This window comes from Antennarius striatus, chromosome 4 (genome assembly GCF_040054535.1).
Source record: "Antennarius striatus isolate MH-2024 chromosome 4, ASM4005453v1, whole genome shotgun sequence".
Classification (NCBI taxonomy): domain Eukaryota; kingdom Metazoa; phylum Chordata; class Actinopteri; order Lophiiformes; family Antennariidae; genus Antennarius; species Antennarius striatus.
The window spans coordinates 1,297,774-1,319,592 of record NC_090779.1 but is presented as its reverse complement, the minus strand read 5'-3'; the positions used below and the strand labels follow the sequence as shown (position 1 = coordinate 1,319,592).

The 21,819-nt window shown below is 42.6% G+C and overlaps 1 protein-coding gene and 1 pseudogene across 3 annotated transcripts in view; one reads left to right on the top strand and one right to left on the bottom strand.

The window, feature by feature from the left end:
* The window catches only part of il34 (interleukin 34), a 59,873-nt gene that overhangs the window by 1,389 nt on the left and 36,665 nt on the right, over positions 1–21,819 (bottom strand). For 2 of the 3 annotated variants that reach the window (XM_068313020.1, XM_068313019.1), the window contains 4 exons: positions 10,266–10,343; positions 7,733–7,801; positions 6,512–6,619; positions 5,391–5,574 (listed from right to left, as the gene is read on the bottom strand). In XM_068313020.1, coding sequence (XP_068169121.1) covers positions 5,391–5,574; positions 6,512–6,619; positions 7,733–7,801; positions 10,266–10,343 — 439 coding nt within the window. Of the gene's footprint in view, positions 1–1,750; positions 1,829–5,390; positions 5,575–6,511; positions 6,620–7,732; positions 7,802–10,265; positions 10,344–21,819 lie in introns of all 3 variants that reach the window. The other variant, XR_011035193.1, reaches the window with a different exon arrangement.
* On the top strand, positions 16,801–17,397 carry LOC137594376 (prefoldin subunit 5 pseudogene; annotated as a pseudogene).

Sequence of the window (21,819 nt, the reverse complement as noted above, 5' to 3'; positions counted from 1 at the left end):
ATAAAATGGATAGCACTAGGCTAGTCTACTCCAGGGATGAGTTCATGTCCATGAGGCTCAAAGGAGAATTAGTAATATGCAACCTTATCCCCGTCGATCTTTGATGGACACATCGCAGCTGTCGAACGGGACGTGTTGAAAGGGTTAGGCTAATGGCTAGAGAAACTAGCTGGTGGCGGGTCAAGCCCACCACCTTAGAAAGGTCACTTTCCACAATAGTCCAGTGTGTGGACTGCCCCACCAGGAAGAACAGAACCATTGATCTGTTTTACATCAATACCAAGGGGGCATACACAGCAATCCCCCTACCTCCAAGAGGTAAATCAGACCATAACCTAGTGCACCTACAGCCCACCTACATCCCGCTTTTGAAACGGCTGCCAGCAAAAACCCGGCAGGTCAGGACATGGTCACCAAAAGCTGAAGAGACACTTGATGATTGATTCCAGACCACCAATTGGGATGTTGTTGTGGGCTAACATGGGGAGAACGTTGAGGGGATGGCTCAGTCACAGATTATATGAATTTCTGTGTAGATATGGTGCCCTCTCAGGACAGTCAGGTGGTACCCCAATAATAAAAGCTGGGTAAACCAAGGAGGTGAAGGCTGTCCTGAACAGGAAGAAGCAGGCTTCCAGGAGCAGGAAGAAAGAGGAGTTGAGGCAAGACCAACATGAAGGGAGGCCAAGGAGGCATGCAGGAGGAGGCTGGAGAACCAGTTGGGCCGTAACCAGGTGCTTGAGGTCTGGAGTGGTATGAAAAGCATCACCGCACACAAAAGATGCAGCACTGTGGAGGGGAACACGGAATAAGCAAATGAACTGACTAGCTTTTTCAATAGGTTCAGCTGCCCCACCACTCCCTGCTCCTCATCCCAGACCTCCACCAGCCCAGGGGACCGTGTTGTCGATGCATCTTCCCACTGTGTTTCCCTTCTTTCCACCGGTGACACTCTGTCCCAGCCCACTCCAAGAGCCACTGCGCTAATGGACCCACTTCAACCAGTCCACTCACTGGACTTACAGCCTCACTGGGTCCACCAGGGCCACGTGCTACCACCTCAACCAAAGTCAAACTTTATTTGTCATATTACTAACACAGGGATGGTACAACGAAATTTCAAGGCCAGATGGATAGTTGGTCCAGAGCCGCTGCACCCCAGGCGCGCCACTACTATGGTCCTACATGACCTAATATTCCCTAGATGCATGTTTTTCCTGATAATGGGGGGAAACCGGAGAACCCGGAGAAAAACCCATTCAGACAAGGAGAGATAATGCAAACTCGTCACAGAAAGGCCATGTTGGAAATGACAGGGTTTGAACCCCTGACCTTCTTGCTGTGAGGCAGCAGTGCTAACCACTACGCCGCCGGGCCGCCAACTAAGACCATTATCACTGCAGACCAGGTGACGTCAGCGCTGTGGAGGCTCCATCCTAAGAAGGTGGCTAGACTGGACCAGGATTCCCCGAGAATCCTTCCAGCCTGTGCTGTGCTGCTGAACTGGGAGACCCTCTTCAGCAACTACACAACCTCAGTCTGCGGCTAGGGAGGGTCCTTTCACTGTGGACGACCGCCTGCATCATCAACGTGCCCAAGAATGGATGCCCTACTGAACTCAGTGACTATTGACCAGTCGCTCTTATTGCCCATTTGATGAACACCCTGGATTGACTCATCCCGGAGCTCATCAGGCCCAGATGGGGGTGACTACACTGTCCTGTACCACCTCCACCATGCGCTCTCTTACCTGGACGTTGGGGAATGTGCTGTCAGGGTGCTCTTCTTTGACTTCTCGAACACCTTTAACACCATCCAGCCCCAGCTCCTGCAGGAGAAATTGGCTTTCATAGATGTGGACCTGACAGACAGACCCCAGTATGTTCGTATGAGGGACTGTTTGTCATCAGTGGTTACCAGCAGCATGGGGGCACCACAGGGTACAGTGCCCCCCTGCCCCCCATCTCTTCACCCTCTACATCATGGACTTCAAGTACAACTTGGATATATGCCACATATAGTAGTAGTCTGATGACACTGCAATTGTGGCATGTATCAGGGAGGGTGATGAGGGGGAGTACAGGGTATTGGTGGCCGACTTCGTGGAGTGGTGCCAACAGAACCAGCTCCAGCTGAATACCTCCAAGACAAAGGAGGTGGTGCTGGATTTCCAGCGGGAAATCCCTTCTCCACAGGCAGTGGTCATCGAGGGCCGAGAGGTGGAGGTAGTAGGAAACTATAAGTACCTGGGACTGCAGTTAGACAGCAAGGTGGACTGGTCATTCAATATGGACTGTGTGTACAAGAGGGGGCAGAATAGGATATACTTCCTGAGGAGACTGGCGTCCTTCAACATCTGCCCTAAGCTCCTTTGCATGTTCTATCAATCCGTAGTGCTCAGTGTGCTGTCATAGGACATTGTGTGTTCGAGAGGTAGTGCCAGAAAAAGGGACAAGGAACATCTTAACAGACTCATCCACAGACCTGGTCCTGTAGTCAATCAGAACCTGGACTCTGTGGAGACTAGAGAGGACGACCATGTCCAAGTTCAGAGCCATCCTGGAGAACACCAGCCACCCCCTGCACGCACCACCTTCTCCCAGCAGAGGAGCTCCTTCAGTGATAGATTGCTGTCACGCAGCGCCTCAACAGAGAGATTGAGATTCTCTTTTGTTCCTCGTGCAATCAGGGGGTACAATGAGTCTTTTTTTGGGGGGGGGCTAGGTCAGCAAGTCGGTGAATGAAGGGGAGGAGATGGTCTGTAGTGGGACCAGAATTTTTGTGGTGTTTGAAATTGGGACGATGACGTGTTAAAAGGATGTGCCTTGGGCCTAGTTGAATCTTTCTTCAGACTGTCAATGGAGATTCCTGTCTAACCTCGTCTGTCAGCCTGTCCATCACCATAGCAACAAGAAGGGGCTCAGAGCTGATCCCTGATGCAGTCCCACCTCCACCTTGAACTCCTCTGTCACACCTACACACACCTCACCACTGTCTTACAGTCCTCATACATGTCCTGCACCGCTCTAACATACTTCTCTGCCACTCCAGACTTCCTCATACAATACCACAGTTCCTCTCTGGACACCCTGTCATCAGCTTTCTCCAGATCTACAAAAACACAATGCAGCTCCCTCTGGCCTTCTCTGTACTTCTCTATCAACATCCTCAAAGCAAATACTGCATCTGTAGTACTCTGTTTTGGCATGAAACCATACTGCTGCTCACAAATGTTCACTTCTGCCCTTAGTCTAGCTTCCACTACTCTCTCCCATAACTTCATTGTATGGCTCATCAGCTTTATTCCTTTATAAATTATGTAAGTAGAGACGCGATTTCCATGCAAATGCCCTAATCTGTTCCATGCCCACAAAAATTCAGACATAAATGTTTTATAAAGCATAAAAATCCATCAAAAATGTAACAAATACATGTTACGATTAGATTATTACACAATAAATGAGAGTGCTGCATAACGTAAAAAACAATGAATAGAGTGAAGAATAATAATGACGGTCATTTACCTTTTAACTGCTGTCCCCATTGTTTTTTGCCCTCTTTGGTTCATGCGCTCCTATCTCACGATGCTGAACAACAGAGTGAATTCCAGTCCTCCTCCTGAACTTCTCCAACCACCCACCTGATGCCTTAAACTCCTTAAACTTCCTTTAGTTTTAATAACGTGGTGATTGTAGATGCATTACGGCCATATTCTTTGGTGAGATCAACCAAACGCATCCCTTTTTCAGGCTTTTTGTATGATCTCTCACTTTGTTTGTACGGACAAAAAAACTCTTTTCTTTGTCTTTTCTTTTCCTCTTTTCTCCGTCACTTTCTTGGGGTCCATAGTGAATACGTACTCAAAAAGTTGCAAAGATATTTGGTGGACTAACTAACAGACAGACGAACGGACGACACTGACATTCACAATACATCCCCACTTTGAAGCGGGATGTAATAAACATTTAATCATGAATGTATTTGTAACCTACTTAGTCATTTTGATAGTGGGCTAATATAGCTAATATGCACTTACAGCCTTTGTTGCCTTCATATAAGGCTTATATAAGGCTTAATTATTTTGTTGTTTCAGACAGATTTGATTGTAGTTTTTTTGGGTCCAATATAGCTCTTCGAACATTTTGAGTTGTGACCTCTGACCTAGGCTTTCCAGATAATGGATCTCGGCTTTCCAGATAATGGCTGGGACTCAATTCTTAAGCCCTTCTACAGTATGTGTGAACATTACTCCCTTATCCAGTATATGTTTCTGCACCATGTCCATCTGTCCAAAGTAAAACTTTCAAAAGTAAATCAAAATGTTTCTCTAATGTGTGATAAATCTAAGTGTGCAGAGTCCTTGCTAATCCTCGCTAATATGCACTGGTCCTGTCCCTCTCTAGAAGCTTTTTGGTGTTCAGTTTAATTTTTTTTTTTTTTTTTTTTAATTTTATATACTGGTTTGATCCCCGAAGGGAAATTAAGAAGCACACTCTAGCTACTGATTACAAACGCATGCATACATATATGTGAGTACAGGCCCCTGTATCACACACACACACAAAGGGGCCTGTAGGCATGCAGGGGAGGTAGAGTGGCAGGCAGCTCCTTCTTGGTGCTTTATGAGACTATCTCTGAAATCCTAAACCAAAAAATTGACCAAAATTCTCTTACGGAACTATTTGGGGCAGCCCCAGGGGAACTTCAACTGCAGCAAATCCTAAGATTCTGGCCTTTGCTTTATTTATTTTTTTGCGCACCACTCCATCCTACTGAAATGGAAGGAAGCGTCTCAACCCAAACACATCCACTGGGAAAAGGACACCCTGTTCTTCCACTAGAAAATATTAGACATAGTCTAATAGGATCAGTAAATAAGTTCTACAAGATGTGGGGTCCTTATCCTGAGAGTGTAATTGGTCTGGACAGTGTAGCTGAGGATTAGTCTTTGGACTGGATAGTTCAACTCCCTTCAGTTCAACCCTGTGGCTTCTCAAGTATGAAACACAATCAAAACAAAGAGACAACTGGTCATGATATGTCAGATTTTATTATTTATTATTATTTGTTTTATTATCATTTATTCATTTCATTATTTTTATCACTTATATTTATGGTTTAATTTATTTTATGTTATCTACTCTTGTGTTTTTGGTGTGTACTGTTTACAACCGTGGACTGTTATAGTTGCTGAAGACATAAGTGTTTGGTTTGTCTTGAGTGTCCCTTGTCTTTAGATGTAGATGCTTGATTTTGTCCAATATTCAATGATTTAGAAATTTACATACTATTGTTTGTTTGTTTGTTTGCTTATTTGTTAGATTGGCTGTTAGTTCCATCCTACGGTGGTGTCATCGGAGGATTTTTAACACTTGCTTTGCCAAACTCACAGTTCTGCTGCTGTTCTCTGCTGCAAAAGCATTCACTGAAGAGGCAGTGCATGGTGTGGCAGAAGTTGTCCAGGAGGGCTTTAGGGGTAGCAAATCTCCATCTGGACTCCAGAACTCTGTCAGGCTCTTCTGTTAAGTGGTCCCAGGCTTCCTGAATAGTCTCCGGAAGTTCCTGCTGAAAGACCTGTGAAAGCAAGACCAATAAACTCAGGTTAATAAAAGTAGAGAGACACGTGAGATGCATTCTATAGGAACTTCCTAGCAGTATGATTTAAAGCATTATTTATGGTAGTTATGTGAGGAGCACATGTCATCACATCCTGAAGGAATCACAGAAGCTGAATAAGGGGTGGCCATCGCCCCGTCTTCCAACATCTTTCATTCACTTTCATTTGGATGAAGCCATATGTCATATTTAATAGTGTCATACAATCACACACAGACACACACACACACACACACACACACACACACACACACACACACACACACACACACACACACACACACACACACACACACACACACACACTGAACACATTTGCAGTGTTAAATAATAATAAATAAAAAAACTTACTTCCTCTTTCAAGTCACCTTAATTGTAAATGTAGTGGTGGAAATTAGAGGATAGATATTTAACTGTAGTCACCAGGAAGAACAAATTAGTCATGGATCAAAACTCAGTCATCTGATCTGACTGTGACTTGTTATCCCCTGACTTAAGACACAACGCCGCAGGGCATTAATCACTAAAGAGACAACTTTATGTTGAAAATATCATTACTGACATTTGGAAACTAGGCTATAAAGGTTGTTGTTTTGTTGTTTTGTTGTTGTTTTTTTCATTTCTTCCATCACAGGGCTGATGTGGATGTAGATTCAAACTCTAAAACCTAGAGCATAATGCCTGATAGAACACCAGCACAGATGAGAAACCATGTCCAGGAATTAAATTTAGAAGGTGATCCACTTAAAAAGGGCAAGGTAATAGCATTTATGTATATACATTTGTGTCCTACGCTGCACCTAACCAGGCAGGGGTCAGTCAAGTATTCAACTGAACAGTGTGTTATCTGTCGGTGAATTTGACTGAGCTGTGGTACAGATGAACTTCAGCTTACCTCAGCGGGATGTGACTGTACAAAGACTCCTTCTGCATCCTTGAACCTTCTTTCCAACTCAGAGGCATACGAACGTGAAGGATGTTTTTCAGGCAAGACCCGGATAATCTGCAGTAAATTTGAAAATCATTTTCCAATTTGTCTTTTGGGCAAGACAACATAGAGTTACCTCTCAACAAAAGTGATTGCAAAGTGCATGTTAGACATTTTTAATGCTTTTCTTTGTAAGATTTCACAGTATTCATGTGCCTGGAAAGGGTTTAAATATGAGGACTTTCACAGCACGTGCACAAGTACACAACACAAAACACACCTATGAATCTGTGCACTTTTTTTTACACCAAAGAAAAGCTAAACTACTGAGGATAAATCTGTAGAACTACAGTTCCTGATGTTCTAAGATCCTATAGATCCTTGGTAAACTATTGCAGATTTGATGAAGCCACTAAACATTTGATAGTTTTTAACATACCAGTGTCTACTGTGCATGATTTATGATTTTAATTTTCTGTTGTTCCTCAGAAAACTTTTTTTTTTATAAAGATTTGAAAAAACTTGAGAAAAATGCCCAAACTACTCTTTATTCTTCTTAATTTTTTAACTAACATCTTCTCTTTATAATCTGTGTTGGAACCATTTACGATTTATTCATGATACTTAAGTTATAATTGTAATTATTGATATTTAAGTAAAATTTCTGTCTAGTATGTTAGTATAAGTACAATTTAGTATGTTTAGTTTAGTAATTTTTTTCATGGTTGCAGTCGTTTCCTATATTTATGTACAGTTATCAATGCCTCAAACATAATAAATACTGAAGAGTAATGGTTCCTACGCATTCTGAACTTCTATACTGCTCCTGTCAGGGTTAGGGTTAGGGTCAGGGTTAACCCTAACCCTGACCCTAACCCTTTCTGTGCAGAGTTTGTATGTACTCTCTGAGTCTGCATGGGTTCTCTTTGGGTTTTCTGGAATTCATATTGGAATTATTTTCTCCTCTTCTCATGACATCAGGAAGCAAACATCTACTTGTCTACTTTCTTTTCCCCCTTTTTGCCAACAAAGTCAAAAACTTCATGGATAGTACCACTGATTTGGAAAATATATTTAATATCATCCATTAAATCAATGTATGTTTCTGATGTATTCAGATACAATACATTTCAGTAAACCTACAGGAAATAGTTTAAACATATTGCACTTTTACTGTTATATTCCTACCTTCTTTAAAACTCCTTGGTTGACGAGGAACCACAACCTCTGAAGAACCAAATCCTCTGCCTGTAACCTCTGAAGAGTTGAAAAATAAAGTAAAAAAATGTGAATGTTCAAAATAAAAATAACAATAAATTAGATTAGATTACATTAGATTAGATTACAGTTACACAACTGCGTTATCAGTATTAACACACAGTTCTCTTTCATATCAAGAATATCTCTCTACCTGGGTATATGTGCCATCTTTACGGGGAATTATCAGCAACCAACAGATGACGTGGATAAAAAATGCCAAAGTCTGTCACGATCTCACTTCTCATTGGATTCCACATACACTAATCCCTCGATACTCGCCGTTTATGCCCTCCAGGAACAACCCGCAAAATCAAAGTTCCGTGATACAGCAGCAAACTATTTATTTATTTACTGTAATTTAAACATTTCTGAACCCCCCCATATTGATATTAAACCACCTTCTATCTGTATTACCTTTAAAACACCCTGATAGACTGTTTAAAGCACCTTTGTGTCTCACGGAATTGCGCTGTGTTCCGAGACTCACGGAACGCAGCACAATTCCATGAGTCATCAGCCAATAGAATGCACGTACGGTATCACGTGACTACCTACTAAAAATCAGCGTTGTAGTGAAGCCGTGCATGTTGATGCGTGAATGCGAGAGGGATTACTGTACAACACAAAGTGTATGGCAGGTATAAAACTGCTTGGGTTTATGCACTTTCACTGGATGAAGCACCAGGTGTACATACAGAAGCTGACTGATTACTTTAACAGCTGTACTGGGATGGATCTTGGATCCAAATATTATACTCTCTGGCAGGTAAGTCCACAATGACCTTTTATTCCAGGACTCATGAGAGTCAGTGATCACAGAACAGATGTGAGACAAACTGAGTCCAGGTAGGGCAAAAAGTTGTGGTCAGGGACAGAAAGCCAAAGCAAAAACCAGGACAGGGGCAGAACAAGTAATTGGGAAAAAGCAAAAGTTTTAGACATGTATATATGTATGTGTACAGGACCCTGAAACAAACACACACAGGGGGCCCATAGGCATGCAATATACACATTGGGAGGTGGAGCAGAGGGCAACCTTGATGTGGTGCGCTCCCTTGTTCAAGGGAACCTTGGCAGTGCTCAGGAGGTGAGTTGGCACCTCCCACTGCGAGGTCACATTCTTAATGTTTTGGGTTAACACGGGCCTTGAACCGGCCACCCTCGGGTCCCCAGCCCAGGACCTAGTGAGCTGCGCTACACCCACCCACAGTGAAGCTCAAGTTGACTCAACTCTGTCATTCACTGGATGGAAGCTCGTAAAGGATTTTGTGACGCTGCGCAGCATTGTGGCCTAGTGGTCATTGCAACATTCACTCCTTGGCCAACTCTTGTGTTCTTCTCATCAGTTGATAGAAAAGTCTTCACCTCTGCAATATGCATTCAGCATGCAACAAGCATTAGATAACAAACCAGTAAAATATTATTTTTTTACAAGGTCAATTGGTGGACCAGTTGCCCCATGAGTGCAGGCTAAGTTCATTTTGTTAAGACCCTTAGTCAAAGAGCCTTTTGACAACATCACTGTAAATGCCTACGCCTGAGGGATATCTATTTATTGCTGAATGTTGTCTATTGTACTGTGTCCTGACACACTCCACACAGACTTGTTGATGCATGTTGGTCTTGATTACAAATTAAATTCCCCTGTGGAGATTGATAAGAGCATCATATCCTGTCCTGTCCTCTCATCCTCTCTCCTATTGGGATACATTTCCCCACACCTCTCTTCATGCAGGTTCAGCAACAGCCTTATCGTTGGTGTGCTGCAGAAAGACGTATGTGTTATGGGTGAAAGGTTTCTTTTATCGTCTTTGTGGAAAATATAGACGAGTAGAGACAAGATTTCTGAATTTTATATCATCTCCTTTGAAATCACACTGGTCCCTATAGCCTTAACCAGGTGTATGTCCAAAAACCTCAATGCACTTTAACAAAAAGGTCTGAGTCCTGAAATATTTGTTAATTGACTAAAACATGATGTGGCTCAGCCTTTTTATCAATCAATGGATGTACAAAGTGACAAAGAGTGACAAAGTATAAAAAGAAATGCAAAAGTCACAAGCACACACAAGCTTCAACGTTATTCTACAGAAACCAAGGGGAGTACAGATGTGAGAAAGACCGAGATGTAGTCTCAGCTGATGTTTACCCATTGGCCAACCAGCGCTTGTGTCCCGGGGCATGACTCGTCACTCAGATTTTGGTTTGTCAAGTAAAACTATGGACTGTGCGATTGCTCATATCTCAAAAAACTCATATGATGAGTCGCTCATATGTCAAGGTAGTGCTGTATCAGTACAGAGGTGGGAACACAGAGAAGCAGTAACATGGACGAAAACTATGAACGTGCAGGTTTGTCTCCATAGTTAAATGGCTGACCAGTGAAATAAAACTGCAATAACATCATCATCATCATCCTTCACCAGGAAATGAAAAACAAGAGAAAATGTAAGGACTTTACCATTGTGCTGATGTTTGACAGTTTAAAGACTTCATAAGAATGAACTCTTATGGTGTAGTTGATGGGAAAGTTGTGCTTCTGTAATGCAAAAAAAGAAAAGAAATTAATACAGACATTTAATACATGTATTCCACAAATCAAAATGCCATCAGATTTATTTTTTTTGAAAATGGTTGAGACATTTTCATTAAAGATAAAGAGAAAAGTCTTCACACAAACAGGCAAAGTTTCACAGATCAAGTCAACAAAATGTTATGATGGAGGAAATTACACCGGAAGAGCGGAAATGCTGTTTTCTTCTTTGATTATGTTGGGTTCTTTTACCCAATTTTCTTCTACTCTAATAATAATTTCTAATTAGTATCATTCATGTATTTTATATGATACATATTAATAACAGAAATGTGTGCATCATTCTAGTCAAAAAGGTACCGGCTCACCATTACTAAGTAGTGTCAGTTGCTCTTATGATATTACACAAGGGTTCTGCAGGAAGTACACCAATGACATCATAGAAGTATTTTTAACAAAAGAAAAAATAAACATTAATGTGAACTTTTCAGCTGTGTTATCAGACATGTCCCTTACATCTCCAGTTCAGCACATGCAATGTAGTTAGAAAGGGGAATAAGTTCAAAACAAAATACCTGGAATAATACAAGGAATGATATGACTGAAACAAAAATCTGGACATAGAAAATGTCTTAATGAGCTTAATGAGCTCTTAAAAAGGGATCAGTACATTAAGGCTTTGTAAGCTAACTGATAGCTTTTTAAAATTTGGCCTGAACTGAGCTTTGTTCATCAAGTTCATGCACACAAACAGGGAATTTGATCCTGGTTTTTCTTTTCTCACAATACATGAGGTGTTGGGAATTTACAGTCTTTGTAGGAGAACCAAACAAAGCACAGTGATTAAGCAGAAAAAGGAACTGAATACACCTGAGTACAGTCTGAACCAGAGTCATGAGGTGCTGAAGAACGAGTTAACAGTGGGATTTTATTCTACATGTGAACAACCGACTCACATACACTCCGAAGCAAGGCTAACACAGCATGATACTTGATGCAACAGCCTGCAATACTCAAAGAAGAAAGGACTTGCAGTAAGTGTGACTGAGTAGGAGCAGCGACTGGTTCCTCCACTGACCTTTCCATTTGACCTGAGCCTTCAGGTTGGTCAGATGGCTGATCAGGTGTGTAAAGACAAGAGCAGACTGCAGATAATATCTCAACAGCCCAAGAATTGCCTCACCTCTCTTTTGGTCTAGGGCCACCAAGAAACTGCAATATCCTGTTTTCCCTTGTTTGTGCGACCATACCGTACGGTCTGCTGATGTAAATATCGTATGTCCTCACAAGAACACTGTGTATCTGACTGGGACTGGGGTGCCAGCTCTAGATCACCTCAACAACCTCCATGAGTGAACGTTCTAGGCCTGTGTTGCCTGCACCTCCATCACTCTTACCATGGAATTTGAGAAGCCTCTGATTGGTTGAGAACAAAGTCGTCAGTGGTCAGATCCATCAGCGATGAAAGAATTTGGTCTTTATTATCACTGTCATCGACTAATCCTACTCTTCAGTTTTCTTGGACTTCCATATGAATTTGTTTGCTTCCTGAATTTTGAATGTTTGTCCATTCCTTGCCTGATATTCTGCCTACCTGTTGTAGGATTTTGATGATTAAAACTGTGAATGTGGACTTCTCTATAGGTGTCTTGCATTTGTGTCCTAACCACGCCTGTCACATTCAAAACTACATCGAATGTGCAGGACATGTGATGGCAGAGATCTCCTCCACTGTTCATTGATGGCTTTTCAGGTTTCACATAGATGATTTAGAAGACCGTCAAGGACTACGTTTACTGATTTGAGTTAACTTGGCTCCACAGAAGCAACAGTGAGACTAAGGAGATGATGGTCAACTCCAGGAGGAAGTTTCTCAGCTCAGATGCGGCAGTAGCTGAGTCCACTAAGTCTTGGGCTGGGGACCAGAGGGTCACTGTTTCAAGACCTGGGTGGGTCAAAACATTTGGATTGTGAAGTGGTAGTGGGACGGTACAGTTCACCTTCTTAGCACTGCCAAGGTGCTAAGAAGCTGTTTGTCATGCGTCCCATGTGAGAGCTGGTCGCCACTTTACCTCCCATTATCTGCATGCCTACAGGTTCTGTGTGTGTGCAAGTCTGTACAATATACAGTATATACATGTGTGACTATTTAGAGTGTAGAAGAAATAATTTCCCTACAGCAATCATTATTGGATTGTTTATTAGTATTAGTCCTTCTTTTGTTAATCATATGCATATGAACAGACCCGTGACACACCCACAGGGGGCTAACTAAGCATGCACATGAGAGGTAGTATGGCGGGCCGCTCCTCACAAAGGGGACGATGCCTTGCTCAAGGGCACCTCGACTTCTGTTGGCTACAAAGTTTGAGGTCCAAAATTCAGTTCGGTCACACGCAAGCTGAATTTCTTGGCTGATCACACCCAACTCTGACCCTGAAGAACTCTCAAAGACAGATCATTCTTTCTCACTCCAAACCTCCTAAGGACTATGTGGCTAAAGCAGACTTCATGAATGAATGCTTTTTTATTTTGTACAAGTGGTCGTACAGAAGTCTAACAAAAATTAGACTGAACAGAAAAACAAGCAAGACCATTGAAAGTTGACAAAACGACAATAACAGTCAAACCAATGACTCACACATGACTCCAAAAAGTAGGGCCAAGCATAAGCTTATGTAAACCTACCCCTTCTCAACTACTTAAATTACAATCAATAATCCATCCATCCATCCATTTTCTTACGCTGTATTCGCCGCAGCGGGTCACGGGACAATCAATAATCTCAAACATATATAGTGATACATAAACTTACCAAAACAGAGAAAGAATAGATCAAACAAACTGTCAGACTTCATACCAAACATATGAAAATAAAAGCTACCTTGTTCTATGGAGCTAATGCTACACTGCTAACATGGAGAGCTCCAGCTAAACAATAGCTAACTGATACTGTGTACATTGTTTTTGTTGGGAAAAATAAAATATATTTGTTTCAGTGTATTTGTCTGTTCTGAGTATAAAAACAATGTTCTAAAATATTTTTACAACACTTTTTTTCTGTACTGTCTGTAGTGAGTGTAACACTGAACAAAAAAGGCCCGAGTCCTTATGATGAAAGGAGAAGACGTGTTTCCATTCATCAGTGTTTCACATTGAGCACATCAGTGTTCAAATGGTTCTCATAAATGTCGACTCATTTGATGGTTTGTGTTTGTCATCGGACAACAAAACATTCTGAGAGGAGATAACATTGTTTTGAAAGTAAAGCTTCATTATGCAAGAGAAATGAGAGGTTTTGACCATTGTGTGTGTGTGTGTGTGTGTGTGTGTGTGTGTGTGTGTGTGTGTGTGTGTGTGTGTGTGTGTGTGTGTGTGTGTGTGTGTGTGTGTGTGTGTGTGTGTCTGGATTTGTGTGTAGAGTTCTGAGAGTGTGAAGCACACTTTCACAAAATGTGTGTAAGCAATCAAGAAAAACTGTAATAAACTTGAGTCCCCTCAAGACCAACATGGAACATGGAGTAGCAGCATCTCTCAAATCCACCCTGTTCAGTTTCATAACCTTCAGAAATTCAGAACTTTATGCTACCCTCATTACACCCCACATCACATTTTCCTGATGTGAAATCAATATGACTAGAGAAGTGACTCCACCAGAAGGACTCCCATGTGACTGTGCACATGTTGCTTTATAAAAGTCTGGACTGATTCACAGAATGAGCTACTGAATCATTCAGATCTCAAACTTTTCCATGATGCTGCTGCTAAAGGGGACAACAGAAAGTATGTGTCATTTGCAGTGGTTCAACAGCAAAATAATTGAAAACACATTATTCTAGCTGCAGATGCCATTACACAACCTGTCACAGCTCAATCAGCTGAACTCACAGCACTCTCCACTGCCATAACGGTTACTCTAGGAAAGTCTGCCAACATCTGCACAGACTCAGCATATGCACATAGAGCAATGAACCATGACAGACCTCAGTGGCAAAGGCGGGCACTGTTTTTCTCCATCTTGTCAAACATGTGAAACAAATGCAAGAAATGTTTCGAGCAGGTTCAAGTGAGCAAAACTTGTAAAGTTCTAAAGTGCTTCTTCTTCTTCTTCCACATCAGTCCCCTGTTTGGAGAACTGGAGGGTCCTCTCCTCGGAGATGAACGACAGATCAGCCTGCACACGGCCAACAAAAAAATACTGTACAAACAATGCGTAAAAGTGATCAACAAGAAAAACCTGTGTAACAGAGCCCCCACTACCTGGGCCAACAGGAGGACGGGAAGTGGACCTGACCCGCAGTGGAGACTTCTGTACAAACCCCCCCTCAAGAAAAAAACAGCCGACCTCCAGTGGAGGATTTTACATGGTGCATCGGTTCAATGCTTTATCTCTGTTTTTAACCCTGCGGTGTCCAGCCAGTGTCCCTTCTGTCCCCTTCAGGAGACAGTCTTTCATGCTTTCAGTGGGTGTGGGAGACTTCAGTACTCTTCACTCTTCTGACCAATGTTTTTAACTTGTTCAATGAAAACTTTAGTATCAGGAAATCCATCTACGGTGCTGGGTACAATAGATGGAATCAGAGAAAGTGGCAGCTTTTACATTTTATTTCTGGGGAGGCAAAACTTGCAATTTACGTGACCAGAAAAAGGAGAACTGAAAACAATACTGTTCTAGAAGCAGCTCCTGTTTTCTGCTGTAACATCAGATGTCGCTTAAAACTAGAATCTGGTTTCTATAAATTGACAAAAGACCTGAATAACTTTAGGAACATGTGGTGTCACAAAAATGTCCTATGGACTGTAGTTGATGATCACCTCACTTTTGCAAACTTCCTGTTATAATGCACTAATTCTTATATTGTATTTCCATTTGTTTCTTGGTGTTTAATGTTTTTGAGTGTTTAGTGTTTTTGAAATTTCATCTAATGAAAATTTGTAAAATGTTCTAAATGTTCTAAATGTTCTAAATGTTAAATGTGATTGAAGTTTGTTTGGAAAAGATGTTCTGAGGCACTTAAATGCTTTCATCTAATGTAAAACTGCAAAATGTTTGAATGAGATTAAAGTGTTTTTGCAAAAATCAAAAAAAAATCTTCTTCCTCTTCTTCTTCTTCTTCTTCTTCTTCTCCTTTCAACTTTTCCCTTCAGGGGTCTCCACAGCCAATCAGTGTCCTCCATCTCACCCTGTCTTCTCATCCTCTTCTCTCACACCAACTACCTTCATGTCCTCTTTCACTACATCCATAAACCTCCTCTTTGGTCTTCCTCTAGGCCTCCTGCCTGGCAGTTCAGAACTCAGCATCCTTCTACCAATATATTCACTATCTCTCCTCTGGACATGTCCAAACCATCTCAGTCTGGCCTCTCTGACTTTATCTCCAGAACCTCTAACATGTGCTGTCCCTCTGATGGACTCATTCCTGATCCTATCCATCCTGGTCACTCCCAGAGAGAACCTCAGCATCTTCATCTCTGCTACCTCCAGCTCTGTCTCCTGTCTTTTCCTCAGGGACACTGTCTCTAGACCAAACAACATCGCTGGTCTCACCACAGTTTTGTACACCTTTCCTTTCATTTTAGCTGAAACTCTTCTATCACACATCACACCTGACACTTTCCTCCACCCGTTCCATCCTGCCTGGACACGCTTCTTCACCTCTTTTCCACACTCTCCATTGCTCTGGACTGTTGAGCCTAAGTACTTCAAATCCTCCACCTTCTTGATCTCTTCTCCCTGTAACCTCACTCTTCCACTTGGGTCCCTCTCATTCACACACATGTACTCTGTCTTACTGCGGCTAACCTTCATTCCTCTCCTTTCCAGGACAAACCTCCACCTCTCTAGCTTCTCCTCCACCTGTTCCCTGCTCTCACTGCAGATCACAATGTCATCTGCAAACATCATAGTCCATGGAGATTCCTGTCTAACCTCGTCTGTCAGCCTGTCCATCACCATAGCAACAAGAAGGGGCTCAGAGCTGATCCCTGATGCAGTCCCACCTCCACCTTGAACTCCTCTGTCACACCTACACACACCTCACCACTGTCTTACAGTCCTCATACATGTCCTGCACCGCTCTAACATACTTCTCTGCCACTCCAGACTTCCTCATACAATACCACAGTTCCTCTCTGGACACCCTGTCATCAGCTTTCTCCAGATCTACAAAAACACAATGCAGCTCCCTCTGGCCTTCTCTGTACTTCTCTATCAACATCCTCAAAGCAAATACTGCATCTGTAGTACTCTTTTTTGGCATGAAACCATACTGCTGCTCACAAATGTTCACTTCTGCCCTTAGTCTAGCTTCCACTACTCTCTCCCATAACTTCACTGTATGGCTCATCAGCTTTATTCCTCTGTAGTTGCCACAACTCTGCACATCTCCCTTGTTCTTAAAAATGGGCACCAGCACACTTCTCCTCCATTCCTCACGCATCTTCTCACTATCTAAGACTGGTCGATTACCGTCACGCTGTCAACATGGCTGCCAATCTCACAGACCTCTCCCTGCCTCAACTAGAGGGACTGAAAAGCCAGCTAGATAAGCAGATTGAGTTCATGATGTCTTCAATAAGTCAGCTCAATGTTGTCCAATCCAAGTATGAAGAAGCGAAAGAGAGTTTGAATGAATATGAATGAATAATAAACATGAATAAAAACAATAAAGGAAAAGAATTGCTTGTGCCAATGACCAGCTCTATGTATGTCCCTGGATCATTAGATGATGTGGAAAATGTTTTGGTGGATATAGGGACAGGATACTATGTAGAAAAGAAAGTGGGAGACTCAAGAGCATTCTTCAAAAGCAAAATAGACTTCCTTACAAAGCAGATAGAGAAAATATGACCAGCCCTTCAGGAAAAATGTGCCATGAAACAAGCTGTAGTTGATGTAATGAACGTGAAGTTCCAGCAACTGCAACAGAGTCAGCAGACATCCCAGCTGTCTGGAACCACCAATGCTTAATGAGGACACCAGTTGAAGTCTTAGTGTTTAGAGTGGAATTTTTATATTTGCACACAAAATAAGCATATGTTGTTTTGGGACTAGAAAATGACCGGTAAACGATTTTTTTTTTGTCTGTCTCTTCTTGTTACCGGGAAAGAAGTTGGCTGTTGTTCTGTGGAAAAAGTATTGTACTTGGTCAGTTTTAAACTAAGTGGGTGTCCAACATGTCTGCATAATTAAAAAGGTCACCATGCAAAAAAAAAAAAGATCCTGTTGAACAACCCAGTCAGAAACTCTACTGCCACCTCTCCTAGACACTTCCAAACCTCTACAGGTATATCATCAGGACCGACTGCCTTTCCACTCTTCATCCTCTTCAGTGCCCTCCTCACTTCATCCTGACTAATCTTTTCTACTTCCTGGTCCACAACAGTCACCTCTTCTAGTCTTTGTTCTCTCTCATTTTCCACGTTCATCAACTCTTCAAAGTACTCTTTCCATCTTCCCATCACACTACTGACACCTGTCAATAGACTTCCATCCCTATCCTTAATCACCCTAACCTGCTGCACGTCCTTCCCATCTCTGTCTCTCTGTCTTGCCAACCGGTATAGATCAGTCTCTCCCTCCTTACTGTCCAACCTAGCATACAAGTCATCATAAGCTTCTTGTTTGGCCTTTGCTACCTCTACCTTCACCTTACGCTGCATCTCCCTGTACTCCTGTCTACTCTCCTCAGTCCTCTCAGTGTCCCACTTCTTCTTAGCTAACCTCTTTCTCTGTATACACTCCTGTACCTCCTCATTCCACCACCAAGTCTCCTTATCTACTTTCCTTCCAGATGACACACCAAGTACTCTCCTACCTGTCTCCCTGATCACATTAGCTGTAGTTGTCCAGTCATCTGGAAGCACCTCCTTGCCACCCAGAGCCTGTCTTAACTCCTTCTTAAAAGTCATGCAACACGCTTCCTTTTTCAGCTTCCACCATTTCGTCTTCTGCTCTGCCTTTGCCCTCTTCATCTTCCTCACCACCAGAGTCATCCTACACACCACCATCCTATGCTGTTTGGCTACACTCTCACCTACCACTACTTTACAGTCACTGATCTCCTTCAGGTTACACCGTCTACACAAGATGTAGTCTACCTGTGTGCTCCTACCTCCACTCTTATAGGTCACCCTATGTTCCTGCCTCTTCTGGAAGAAAGTATTCACTACAGCCATTTCCATCCTTTTTGCAAAGTCAACTACCATCTGTCCTTCTGCGTTCCTCTCCTGGATACCAAACCTGCCCATCACCTCCTCATCACCTCTGTTTCCTGCACCAACATGTCCATTGAAGTCTGCTCCAATGACAACTCTCTCACTTCTAGGCATGCTCTGCATCACTTCATCAAAGTCCAACCAGAATTTCTCCTTCTCCTCCAGCTCACATCCTACCTGTGGAGCATACCCGCTAACAACATTGAACATCACACCTTCTATTTCTAGCTTCAGACTCATCACTCTATCTGACACTCTTTTTACCTCCAGGACATTCCTAACAAACTCCTCCTTCAAGATTACTCCTACTCCATTTCTCTTCCCATCTACACCATGATAGAACAACTTGAACCCTGCTCCTAAACTTCTAGCCTTGCTACCTTTCCACCTGGTCTCCTGGACACACCGTATGTCTACCTTCCTCCTCTGCATCATGTCAACCAACTCTCTACCTTTTCCTGTCACAGTCCCAACATTCAACGTCCCTACTCTCAGTCCTATACTCTTGGCGCTCCTCGAAGTCATAGGTTTGATTCGCATGTTTGATTTGGAAAAAGTTTTACACCGGATGCCATTCCTGACGCAACCCTTTGTATTTATCCGGGCTTGGGACCGGCACAATAAGACACCGGCTTGTGTCCTCTTGTGGCTACATTCTAAAGTTCTAAAGTGCAAAGGAAATTAAAAAGGACATTCCAGCATTAACCAGCAGCTGTCAGATCGTGTCACCTGCAACCGCTACAACAGCATCTTCCCCCTGCATAAGAGTAGTATGTCCCTACCGTTCAGTCTCCATTCCTACACTCACGTATGGTCATGAGCGATGGGTCATGACCGAAAGAACGAGATCTCGGATACAACCGGCCAAAATGGGTATTCTCAGGCGGATAGCTGGTGTCTCCCTTAGAGATAGGGTGAGAAACACTGCTGTTCACGAGGGGTTGAGAGTGGAAAGGAGTCAGCTGAGGTGATTTGGACATCTGGTAGGGATGCCTCCAGGGCGCCTCCCTAGGGAGGTGTTCCTGGCACGTCCAGCTGGGAGACGACCTCGGGGCAGACCCAGGACCAGTTGGAGGGATTATATTTTGGCACTGGTTTGAGAACAGCATGGAATCCCCCAGTCAGAGCTGGTGGATGTGGCCAGAGTAAGGGATGTTTGAGAGTTCCCTGTTGAAGCTGCTGCCCCTGCGACCTGACTCTGGATAAGCGGAAGAAGATGATGGATGGATGTGTAAAAAAGAATACAGTAATACCTCTGTACTCGACCATAATCCGTTCTGAGGTGGTGGTTGAGCACCGATTTGTTCGACCACCGAAACCAATTTTCCCAAAAGAAATAATGGAAAGTATTTTAATCCGTTCTTACCATTTAGAAAAATACCTAAAATATTATAAGAACGTGTATCTAAACAACAATGAATACGTAAATGTGCACAAGCAGTACATGATAAAGATAAAGCATTATAAACCATTTTGTATAATTTACTTTACGTTTTGGAGAGCGGTCGATGGCACTAGCGTCATCAGGGAAGGGGAATCCCTTCCATGATGACGCTAGGTAACGCGCCTCCAGGGGTTTTCTCCCTTCTCTCCCTCTTCCGTGGAGGTGAATCTGGCTGGGCAGTAGCCTTCCTCTATTCTTTAAGAAGGAACCTGTCCATTGTCAGTTGCTTCTGCTTCAACATAGTGGAAATGGTTGACTTTGCCATTTCGTACTGCGAACCCGAGGTCGGACACTCGTACACCACTTTCATATTTTGCTATAATTTCCGTACGTCTTTGCGTACGTAATTTGCGTACGTGTTACTCCGCTGGCGGTCTGAGTCGAACTGACGCTTACCCGCTGGCCGAGGAGCGCAGCCGAGGAGCGCGTTCGGGTCGACTCGGCTCGTCGAGTACCGAAAATCTGTTCGGGGTCCGATACATTTTCTACTCGAATTTTTTGGTCGAGCACCGATTTGGTCAAGTATAGAGGCGGTCGAGTACAGAGGTATCACTGTATACCGAAAGCGTGATGAAACAGGTAAAAAAGGGGTCCATTTTATCTTATTGTTTCCCTAAATTGGTCTGTTCAGACAATGGCACACACTTGGGCGAACAGGTATTAAGACTCAGACACAAGTTTGTTAGTGTGTGCCACCCCGTGTCACAAGGTTTTGCAGAAAGAGCCAACCAGACCCTAAAAGAAAAAAAATAAATTGATGTTTGCACTAACGCCAAGCTCACATAGGTCCAAAGCATTGCCCCACACCCACATATTCATGACATGCATCCCGGGTTCTGCCACTCATCTGTCCCCTCTTGGGCTATTGTCAAGCAGACCAGTGTCTGGTCCCCCCAGAGAGCCAGGGCTGAGAATGTCTTGGGACCAATGTTCCCTCTAAGCTGCCCGCTTGTGCAATTGCACGTTCTCAGCGCACAAGAAAATCTATGCAGCGCAAAAAAACAAAATTTGATGCAAACATATTAAGTAATATTTAATAAAAGACCTAATCTAATCTAATTAATTAGACCAATATTATTGTTTTCTGTATCATTTTGCATTGTAGCTCAGTGCACCCTGCTGCATGTGCGCCCTGCCTATAGGCACCACACAGGTTAGCTAGCTAACAATATTGCTACACAAATGCTAACCTCTTATCATGGTGAAACAAACGGGCAGCAACACATCCACTCACCAAGCCACAGTAATAAAGAAATGTGGTTTGTTTAAGGTGGAATGACTGTCAGAGTTTATGCAAAAACAAGAACAAGCGGTGGAACTGGGTGAGATTTTTTCTTTTTCGAGTGAGAAAGGTCAAATTAGAAGCAGATGAAGTCATTAACCTGGGCAAAGTGTACAACCACGTAAAAAATACGTTAAAATTTAAGTCAGATTTATGCATATTCTAATGGCATTTATTAAGATTTTTGAATTTATGGATATTAGTCATTAAATATCTTCTTGTGAGAGAAGAGGATTCAAAGAACAGGGCTAGATGGAGGAAATTGATTCGCTGTGGCGACCCCTGAAGGGAAAAGCCGAAAGGAAAAGAAGAAGAAGAAGTCATTAAATAATGTTACTGCTAGATAATTTATGGGTAGTAGAAATGCTAATAAAAAGAGTAATTAGATATTTTACAGACCAAAGAGTTACAATAATTTATTCTGTATCACAAGCAACAGCACACATTATTGTGCAAAATGTGAATGTTTTAATGTTAACAAAATGCTTTGTCTGAAAGGTGTATATCTCTTCTGTAAATTCTATATATTTCTTCCAGAA